At 37.7% G+C, this 11,136-nt stretch overlaps 1 protein-coding gene across 1 annotated transcript in view; it reads right to left on the reverse strand.

The window, feature by feature from the left end:
• Positions 1–221: 221 nt before the first annotated feature.
• LOC107575656 (ethanolamine kinase 1-like) overlaps positions 222–11,136 on the reverse strand; it is a 28,269-nt gene continuing 17,354 nt past the window's right edge. Inside the window, exons 2-7 of the mRNA XM_016262020.1 lie at positions 8,208–8,470; positions 7,778–7,912; positions 3,083–3,231; positions 922–1,005; positions 658–818; positions 222–477 (exon numbers count right to left, since the gene is read on the reverse strand). Coding sequence (XP_016117506.1) covers positions 475–477; positions 658–818; positions 922–1,005; positions 3,083–3,231; positions 7,778–7,912; positions 8,208–8,440 — 765 coding nt within the window. The 5' untranslated portion in view covers positions 8,441–8,470 and the 3' untranslated portion in view covers positions 222–474. The remainder of the gene's footprint in view (positions 478–657; positions 819–921; positions 1,006–3,082; positions 3,232–7,777; positions 7,913–8,207; positions 8,471–11,136) is intronic.

An 11,136-nucleotide genomic window follows, 5' to 3' on the forward strand; every position in this document is an offset into this window, starting at 1 on the left:
GCCTTGCTGGTCTGTCCCTCCTGCTCCGCCCTGGTCACTTGCTCTGCCACAGTCTCCAGGCCCTGTCCCACTCCACTGGCCTGGCCTACCATCCCTACCCCTGTTCCACCTCCTCCACCACCCTCCTTGACTCTTGTTTTGTGCCTCGAACTGTAGAGCGTGAAATGAAAACAGTTTAAAATCATTTACTTCATTACATTTCTTTCTCCAGGAAAAAAAAGTCCGTACGCATGGGTCACAGTTTGCGTGCAGGTGCGCAAATTTTCCCATCAAGTTTGTTTTTTATAAATCCCACCTTTTGCGTAGGAAGTGGGGTATGTCTCTTTCAGGGCAGGTTTTGTACGCACGCAACGGTTATAAATGAGGCCTCAGGCCCCTCAGAGGGTCAGCCCATTGCAGGGAACAGTGGTGAGACAGCATGTTGCCAATTGAAGATGATAAATGGCAAATTTCTTGCTCAGTCCACATTTAGGCCTACTACAAAGAAAGGACATCATGAGCCACCCTCATTATCTTTTCCAGTACATTCTGTGACAGACCACAATACCGGGTATTTGGGATTTTAGGTTTCATATTGTACATTCATGCAACATTTTCTGTCACTGTTTGACATTTATATTTTGCCAACTTCACAACTGGCCTTCCCAAAATACTCACCAAGGAGAACTTGCAGACTTGTGCATAAAGTTCCAGGACTTCTTTCTTGGTCACAGTTGAATCCATGCCATTGAACCACTTGAAACTCTCCAGATAAGCAGTAAGCCAATCAAACTGAAGTTCACAGCTAGGGTACAGGCTGGAGTCAACATTATTGATACCTCAAAATTCAAAGACAAATTATGTGTTAGTGTGTTAGATAGACAGTAGTAAAAGTCATATCTTTTAATGTTGGTTATCGTTACTTTTTATTTTTATTTGTACCTGCAAATTCATTGAAATGGTTTCCAATATCATATGCTTGGTAATTAAAATCTGCATATTCATAGTCAATGAATTTTACTGCGCCTACAATCAGGGGGTAAAAAGTTATTATGAGTCTATGGAAAACAGTACAAGACACAATGAAATAAAATGCAATGCACTAATGAGTGTCATAATCATTCAGTATATAATTAGTTCCTCCAGGATTTCGTGGGGCTTTTTTTTTTTTTTTTAGACCTAAAATAATTAAATAGTTTGCGGCAGCTTTTCTCAAAATTTGTGGCAATAATTACAGGATTTCTTGTGTTGTTTTGCAGTGAGAAAAAAAATTGCACAGACAACATTGTTCTAACATTATTTATTTTCTGACCTCAAGAACCATTGGGCTCTATAATTGTTAAAAAGAGAACACTTAGACAAACAAAAAGAGAAACTTAAGTGCTGTCTTCTTACCCTATAAAGCCTACTATATCATAATTTATAGATGGATTTCTAAAGATTTTAAATTAATAACATGACCCAAACTTTGGTGAAAAATCTCTAATACATCTCTAATACAATTATTAGCACTAATAATAGTAAAACAATCATGTTAAATTGTACCAAATAATGAAACAACAGGCATTTGAAGAACATTTATTTGTTCATCTTGCAATCATCTTTGTAGGCATACTGAATTGTATACTGTTATAAAAATCACATAAATTAAAATTTTTTGCCATATGAATACAATTTTGGTCAGTTTGGGTCTCTGAATAAAAACTGGCGTATCAAGTATGACAGAAAAAAAAACATGGCTTTTTTTTGTCTTTTAAATTTTGTCTAAAAAAACAAACAAACAAAAACCCCGACTATTATTGAACTATTTCAAGTTAAGTGATTAATATAATATATTTTTTTAATTCCTTGTCCGTGTTGGTGTTGTTCAGAATATACGATCCTCTTTAATGTGGCATATAGGCATTGGTCTGGTTAATTGATTAATTGATCTGGGGTGCGTTTCCCACAAGCATCGTTAGCTAACTATGGTCATAAGTTCCACTGAACTCTATTGGTAACGACAGAACTTGCGACCATAGTTGCTTTTGGGAAAAGCACCACTGGTTAATAGAAAAGATGTCATTCAGAGTGTGCACGCTTCTGTGCATGTGTGTGTTAGAGATAATGCGTGCTGTACAGTGGGAGCACATGCATTGCAGAAGCAACGGCGCAAACAGAAATTGTGATCACACAACGAGTCTATGCCCAAAATATGTGGGAAATCTGTGGCAATTTAGAAAAATTGCAAGTTCTTCCAAATTATGGTAAGTTTGTTTGATTTTGCATTTTTGCACTGATTGAAGAATCACAAAATCCTGGAGGGATTGTATAATGTATTATGGCTTCACATTTCATTAGTACAACTAAATGCACCAAAATATCTGCTATAAACATTAATTGAACACAATATGTTATGCACAAATTAAAGTGGCTTGAAATACAGTCATGAAATTCATGATATTGGTATGTAATCTTCCAGTTAATCACTTTGCATACAGCATGGCCGTATGTATTCTTTCAGCCATTGAGCTTGTGTGCTACCTATATCTGTAACTTTTGCTCCAGTCTTTGCTGTAAGTCAGTAATCACTGCTGAGTCTTCTCTCTGAAACTCCTACTTCCTCCCCAGCTCCACCTGTCTAGATCTAATTACAGTGGATTTATGAATATTTTGTGGCTGCATCATCATGCCTGACAAGTTCACAGCAGAATGTCGATGCATATCTTAGCAGTAGCAAGTGCCTGTATTTGCTTTGTACAGCAGCAGTATAGTTCCATGAGTTGTCATAACTGAAACGTTATTATGCCTACACAATAGAATTAACTTGATTGTTTAGAATATTGTATGTTTCAGAACAGACAAATTTCAATTACATTCACATAGTAGAGGTCTGCAAGGCTGTAAGTTGGCAAATAATAAGAATTTGAAATCCCTCACCCAGCTAGCTAAGACCTCAGTGTGTGTGTATGTGTGTGTGAAAGAGAGAGACAGCATGTGGTTTTTGCAGGTTTTTGGTCTTGAGTCCAGTAGCAGACCTCTTTCATGTGGCCAAAACCTCAATTTACATCTAATGAAAGGCATAATTAAATCAAACTCGACTATTCTAATAAATGTTAGTCACCTTCTTCTTGGTTATAGATGACATTTTTAGTCAGGAGGTCATTATGACATAGTACTACTGGGGAGTTGATGTGGGTAAGATGACTCTTCAGTTCCTCCATCTCTTTGATGATGATTTTTAGGCTAGGTGCCTCCACATGGGCACTGGATCTAAAGAACACAAGTGTGCAAAATAGTAAAATTTTGGCAGAGCTGAATTGTATATTAATCTTTTTGTCATCTCATAATTTGAAAGCAAATACATGAAAGCTGTCCAAAGAATTTATGAACCAGCAATGAATCTATGCAGTTTAGTTAGTCATACATTTGATATTTTAAAGGTGGATTAAAGGGGTCATATGATGTTGCTAAAAATAACATTATTTTGTGTATTTGGTGTAATGAAATGTGTTTATGCGGTTTAATGTTAAAAAACACATTATTTTCCACATACTGTACATTATTGTTTCTCATCTATGCCCCGCCTTTCTGAAACGTGTCGATTTTTACAAAGCTCATCGGTCTGAAAAGTGTGCTGTGATTGGCCAGCTATACAGTGCGTTGTGATTGGCCGAATACCTCAAGCGTGTGACAGAAATGTTACGCCCCTTACCATACTGTGATGTCCTGTCCGGCCGGAGCGACAAGACAAAAACATTAAAACCCATTATAAACTAAGCATTTGTTGCATCCAGTGTGGACATAATTACGGATTATAATGACTTATACTGTCTTTTTACGTGTTGCGTTGCATCACGCCGCGTAAGCATAAAACCATGTCTGCATTTGTGATCGGAGAAACAAGAAATAACAAGTGCCACTCTACACTGCCCAAAACTTGTGTTTGAATTATCAGTGGCAAATCCTTTAAATATGAAAACGTCTTTTTATTTTATTTTTTATTTTATTTTTAAGCAGAGGCTCTCTCTGTTATTTCTTTTGACATATTGCATGTTCAGACATTCATACAACAAAATATTCTGGGGGCCATGACATTTTTGTGAAAATTATCAAAAATGCTGGTGGTGGATGGCTGAATGAATGAATGAATGAATGCTGGCAGGGAAAGAGTTAATTTTGAAATACACATTACATTACTACATTTCAAAGTGTTAAATATTATACTTTTAACTCCACCACATTTAGCAAATAATGCCTTTTTCAAGTTAAGAAATAAGTAGTGCTGGGCAATGATAAAAAAATGTAATCGTGATTAATCACATGATTTTTCTGTGATTAATCAAGATTAATCGCATTGCTATGCACAAAATTCAATAATGAATTCAAAAGTAGTGTATTGCACACTTTTTTTCATTTAAAAGTACTGCTATATGAACAAACGTGCAATGATACTTGGTTTGCAAACACTTTAAACAAATAAGGTGCTTTTTACAGAAGTATTCCTTTTAGTAGCAGTTAAAATATTTCTTGTAAAGCTCAACTTAAACATTAATGTAATCAAACTAAATATAAAACCAAAGCTATCTGCCACTGCCAGGACATTAACATTTTTATAGAAAATATTTTATAGTTTGTTATAGAAAAACATGTTATGCTCAGAGTCCAGAGCCTCGATCATAATATTATAACAGGCACCTTCCGAGTAGAGACCAGCACTATCGTGGGATCCAACGCAACAGAGTGTGGTGCGCGACAACACTTGATGGGCGAGTGCGGGCGCGTGCGAGAAGAGACTCGTGTTTGCGGGATGCGGAAGAATAAGGGTGTTCTCACACTAGGCAATCTTAAAGGGTTAGTTCACCCAAAAATGAAAATTCTGTCATTAATTACTCACCCTTATGTCGTTCCACACCCCTAAGACCTTCGTTCATCTTCAGAACACAAATTAAGATATTTTTGATCAAATCCGATGGCTCAGACAGGCCTCCATTGACAGCAACGCCACCCAAACTCTCAAGACCCATAAAGATCTTAAAGACATCGTTAAAACAGTCGACGTGACTACAGTGGTTCTACAATAATTTTATGAAGCGACGAGAATACTTTTTGTGCGCAAAAACAAAACAAAAATAACAACTTTATTCAACAACCTCTTCTCTTCTGTCATTCCCATACGTTGTTTACATCCAGCGCTTCAGTATTCTACGTCGGAACGCTGGCTCATTATTGGACAAAGCTGCACATGTGAGCAGCGCGACACATGCGTGTCATGCTGATGCAGGAGCCATCCAATAATGAGCCGCAGAGGTGGGACTTTCAAGTCACAAGCAAGACTTAAAGTCATATCCCAAGTTCTCAAAGAGTTAAAGTTAATGAGATCATTAAGTGACTAATTAAATGATGATTGAGCATTAGCGATGAACAGCTGCTGTTAACAATCAACATCACTGAAGAAAAGAGAAACACAAGAACTACACCTGACTTCAGCCACAGCCTGGGATGAAATCAACTGAACCCCCCCCCCCCCCCAAAAAAAAACCACACAAACACATGATGCCACCATAATTGTGGTCAAGGTTTGCTTTAGTTGGGCTCTTGACCCTTACACAAATTCACAGCAATTTGCTTCTAAGTGATTAAAATGTTGTTTCACAGCAAACATTTGTGCATTTGCTGAATTAAACCTTGAAGTAGCAGATGAGCTTGGACTATCTGCCTATAACTCATGATGAATGAACATCATAAAGTGGTCTCTCTTTGGTTTTTTGACTGACACTCAGATATTACTGAACTGTGAAAAAAGAAAAAAAATCCCACTAAACAAATGCCACCATAATGCTTCAATTTTGGAAAAAAAGAAACCAGTGTCACTCAGGCTTTTAGACATGAACACTTATCATATGATCCTCAACAGTGGTGACAATAATTATTCATACTGCAGTGCATGATGGGAGTTTTTACTATGGTGTTACCCAGCATGCATTGCAGCATGAAGCATTTTGATGATTTTGTCACCATTGTTGAGATTCATATGCTGGTTCTTGATGTCTGTGTGTGTTTAACTACTACTGGAGATAAAAAATTTATTTGTATTCCGAAGATTTAAAATTCATTCATAGTAAATGTTGGAATAGCACTTTGTCTTACATGCTGTAGTTTCACAGCGTTGATTATGCATAACATAAATGTTTAACATCTTTTGTCTGTCGTCCTGTTCTGTCGTCCTAACTGTCGTCTTGTTCTGTTGTCCTTACTGTCGTCCTGTTCTGTCGTCTTGTTCCGACAGAACAGGACGACAGTTAGGATGACAGAACAGGACGACAGAATAAGACGACAGAACAAGATGACAGTTAGGATGACAGAACAAGAAGATAGTTAGGACGACAGAACAAGACGACAGTTAGGACAACAGAACAAGTGAGTAATTAATTACAGAATTTTCATTTTTGGGTGAACTAACCCTTCAACCATGCCCGAGTGCATTTGACCCCCAAAGCCCGGTTCGTTTGACTAGTGTGATCTCTCCGTGCCGTTCGTTTAGCCGTCCCTGGCTCAGTTGGAAGAGGTGGGCCAGAGCGCGTTACACATGTAGTGTGAGTGCTAAATGCGCCAGAGAGTGGAACTTATGATACGTGCAGCATGATTGCGTTAATATTTCTGAGCGGCAAAAGTGATAGATCTGTAAAGCAATATATTGTGAGAGGGTCGTGTACCGCGTCCCAAACGACTCAAAATAATGAACCACAAAGTTAACAAAATGATGTACTCCACTAAGCTAAGCGAGAGCGCTTCTCTGCTGTCTTCACGAAAACGTATTATTTCCTACTTATGAAGTTGTGATTACGAGCACGTTGCATTATTTTCTGATTAAAAATAACAGTGAACAATGGTTTGTGAGTGTTGATGCTTAGCCTAAATTATTTTAATAACTTAGGCCCTCCCCAAATGCTCACATTGGTTGAGACACGTGATGACACCCATCCCAAGCCAGTACTGATTACCATCCCACCCCTCCTGTGACTCATGGTTTGTCTGTATGTGTATTCAGAGCCAGTGAACAATGGACTGTCAAAATAATATAATTTTTTTTAAACTGCGTTAATGTGCGATAAAATAATTGTCTACGTTAATTACTTAATGTGTTAACACAATAATAACGTGTTAACTTGCCCAGCCCTAGAAATAAGTCATTTTTATGTTTTTTCTCCTTTTTTGCCACCAATTTAAAAAAAAATTATTAATTAGCTCACAATACCAGTGATTGATCTAGTAATTGGCCTGAACTGGTCAAAGCAGTTCACTCCAGTAACTCACTGATTGATGCAGTTGGTGAGGGTCTTTGAAATATTTGATTGTTGGAGTGAGCAATAAACTACCAAAATAGCTGTGTTTTTGAATAACTTAGGGACCACAGACTTGACATGGCAGATATTTGTGCTGCAAAATCAGTTGCAAAGAGGAAGCTTACAGAATTTGATCTATTCTCTGCTAATATCTCTGCTAATTTCATGAAGATGTTGACATAATATAAATAAGATAAGAATGATCTGTTATTTGGCTCCTAATTTTAAAAAGGTAATATTATGAAACAATAACAATGTTGCAATCCTGCTGAATTTACTTTTTAACATCAAAATTGAGATTAACCATGCACTCATCCATTCATTTTCCAAACCACTTATACTATATAGAGTATTTGAAATAACGTTCTTTCAAATATGAATACACCATTCAGTTATTTTCATTTAGTCTAGCATAGAGTTAGACATTGCAGAGTTTCTGATAATAGTGTTTCATAACTCTGATGTTCACTTACTTTTGCTGTTCAGGAGCATCAGAACTCTGGACCAGATTAAGGAACTGGGACAATCTAGACCACAAAACGGGTGAACTGTTTCCAGTTTCTCCAGACTTTATGGAATGGATTTTCCCCATTTCTGTTGCAATCAATCTGCAGTCAATGAAAAGGCAATTTCAATTAAGCTAATACTATTAATAATAATAAAAAACATTAGCTTTCATTTAGCTAAAATATTTTAGGTAGCCAAATCTGCCTTCACTCAGCCATGTTGCGGCATGAGAGCATTTATTAGCACACAATCATAAATATGAGAATTCGATTAAGAAATATACTCCTAGTGATCCAAAGTGTCAATGGGTTAATAATACTCCACAAGAAGCACTGTGAGTGCATGTGCCTTTCGTGTGTATTTGTGTGTTTGCGTGTGTGCGGTAAAGGCTCAGACCTGTAAACAGATGGCTGTCTAAGCAGTGTGTCGTCCAGCACAACTCCTTTGACAAACTCATAGCAGATACCATTGGTAAAACTGCAGTACAGTTCCGGGCCACAGCCATGTTTGTGAAGCACCCGGAACATCTCCATCTCCTTATCTCGGTCCATAAAAAGCTCAGTCATCTGTCCATAAACCCTCACCAGTAAAATAGGGTCTTGCATCAGAGAGCCAACATAGCAGCCCATTAATTGGTTAGTGATGCCCTCAGTGAAAGCCTAGGATAATTAAAATAATAATTATAATTATAGCTGCAAATAAGGGGCCAAGCACAACAGAGGTCAAATAAACAGCTAAGGAGCTTTAATTACTCAGTAAAGACTAAGGTTCTCCAACACTGCTCCTGGACAGCTACCCTCCTGCAGACTTAATGTTGCCTTCACATGCTATCGGCATTTTCCTGAATAGTTTCCTAATAGGAAATTGGAAGTGAATGGGCTCTCAAATCATATTTTCTACTGGGAAACTTATAGATAATTTTGATACCAGAGTTTCCGAGCTGGGCAGGCCATAAACTTTAAACTTGAGGGGACAACAACAACGATTGCTGATGTCAATGCTATTCTTTATTATTTTTTGCCACAACAACTACATCACTTTGTCTTGTTGTTAAAGTAGTGTATTTATAGGCGATATGACTTCATATGTGGGGAATAGGACATTTCTAATAGCATGTGAAGGCAGCAAAAGTTCCTGCCCAGCTTCAACGCACCTGTCAGTAATTAAGGAGCCTAGGACACCTTGATTAGCTGGTTCAGGTGTGCTTGATTAGGGTTGAAGCGGAACTCTGCAGTATGGTAGATCTCCAGGAGCAGGGGTGGAGACCCTAGTTTAAGACATTTGTTGATACAGCATTTACTATAAAATTCAAAATGGCTGATGCCCAAAAAGGCAGACATAGGAAAATTAGGTATCTTTCAATTCGGTATGCATTCCAAATCTAATGACATCAATATTATGATTTTTGGCCAAACTGGTCAGAAGTTATAAGCAAACAAAATGTCAAATTTTGACCAGTAGGTGGCGTTGTGACAAAACTCATCATGTGCCCTCAGGTTATTCTTTTTATAACACATACCAAGTTTGGTCAGAATCTCTTAAAGCATTGCGGAGCTATAGCCTCATGTCCATTTTTGCACAAACTTTTTTAATTTGTTCATGTGCTTTATAAAAACTGTGTGGTATATCAAAAGCTATTGATAACAGACTGCTCTGAAGATGATCTGGAGTAATTTTGGTTAAATAAATTATTTTTGCAATGGTTGAGACTATTTTAATTCTGACAAACATACATCACTCACAAATTTTTCAGTACATGTTTTTTTAAATCTAGTAACAGCAAACAATGTTTTGTTTTAAGTGAACTTCTCAACACTTCAAGAACCAAAAAAAATGTAATTATTGTGTAAAAGTCTCAATTGCAATTTTCACTTTTCTTGCTTTTTTGCAGAAACCATATGCCTAAAGCTGATAACTGTTTCTATCTTTATTGTCAGTTATTGCCCTCAATACTGTAATGTTTGTATCCTGGGAAACAGCACATAATATTCATATGGGCTACACAGACAAACAGTTGATAACCGTTTATAGATTAGTTTATTGCTTTTTATGCATTACAAATCAAGACTTTTGATTAATTCTCTTAGCAGTGTGAAAAGCAAAACTGTTATTCAAATTGCAAATAAGTTTCATACAGAAAGCAAGCAAAGAATGTTCACTGAAGTGGTCAATGACTTTCAGACTTTCAGTTCTGCACATGTTAAATCTCCAATTATAATAACTGAAGCTGTCCACACTGCAAAACTAATATCTCACTTGTATCGTACCTGCACTTTGTTTACAATGATAGAATTCATGTGAGCAAAATTTCTTCTTTATCTGTGACTAATGTACATGCCTCTGATCTCAAAAATAATGTGTGTGATCGGTTGTATGTTCAAAAAAAAAACTGTGTAAAAATTGATTTTTGATGCAGCTTTGAGCAGATCTAAAGGTAATTCTGCAATCAGCACTTTTCATTCATTTTCACATTTAACTTTAATCACAACAGTCTGCTTAACTGATAGTTTAATTTTTAGAGTTGTGCAGGGGCATTTTTGTCCCAAACTCATTAATTCTGACCATGAATTGCCCCTGATCTGGCATTTGGCGAAAACAATAGTCTGATCTGCTCTGGCTTCCACTTAAGATGGCGCCGCTCATGGCAGCCACGGTGCTTCGCTCTCCAGTTGTTGTAGTGTTTTTGTTAGTTTTTCCTGTTTTTCAAACATGATCAGTTTCACCAGGGATGAACTGGTGAACATTTGGCAGAACACACCACAAAATCTCAGACCGGTTTTCGATTATTCTGATGTTTTGCTGAACATAGTAGTTGGCGGAGCAGCTGCGCTGATCAAACGCTTCAGGACACGCTGACGGGGAAAGCGAGCCGGCACGCTCGTGAAGCTCAGACAGCGCTGATTTAGAATGCCGTTGCCTAGCACCCATCTGGCAAATCTCTGCTCTCTACCCAACAAAATGGACAAACTTCTTCTGCTCTCCTAGACAAATAAGGATTTCTCACACTCTGCTGCTCTGTGTTTCACGGAAACCTGGCTGAATGGACACTGGACAGCGCGCTACATCTGCCGGGCTTTCAGCTGCTCAGAGCGGACCGTGAAGCAGAATCAACGGGGAAATCGCGTGGTGGTGAGACTTGCTTCTACATCAATGAAAGGTGGTGTACAGATGTAACAGTGTTAAAAGAAGATGTGCTGTCCCAATCTAGAAGCGCTCTTCATAAACTGTAAACCGTTCTATTTGCCGCGGGAGTTTCACTCGTTCATTCTCGTGAGTCTTTACATTCCTCCGCAAGCGCACGTGAGCCTGGCTTTGCAAAAACTCA

The sequence above is a fragment of the Sinocyclocheilus grahami genome, unplaced genomic scaffold (assembly GCF_001515645.1).
Source record: "Sinocyclocheilus grahami isolate Dianchi unplaced genomic scaffold, SAMN03320097.WGS_v1.1 scaffold2793.1, whole genome shotgun sequence".
Taxonomy (NCBI): Eukaryota; Metazoa; Chordata; class Actinopteri; order Cypriniformes; family Cyprinidae; genus Sinocyclocheilus; species Sinocyclocheilus grahami.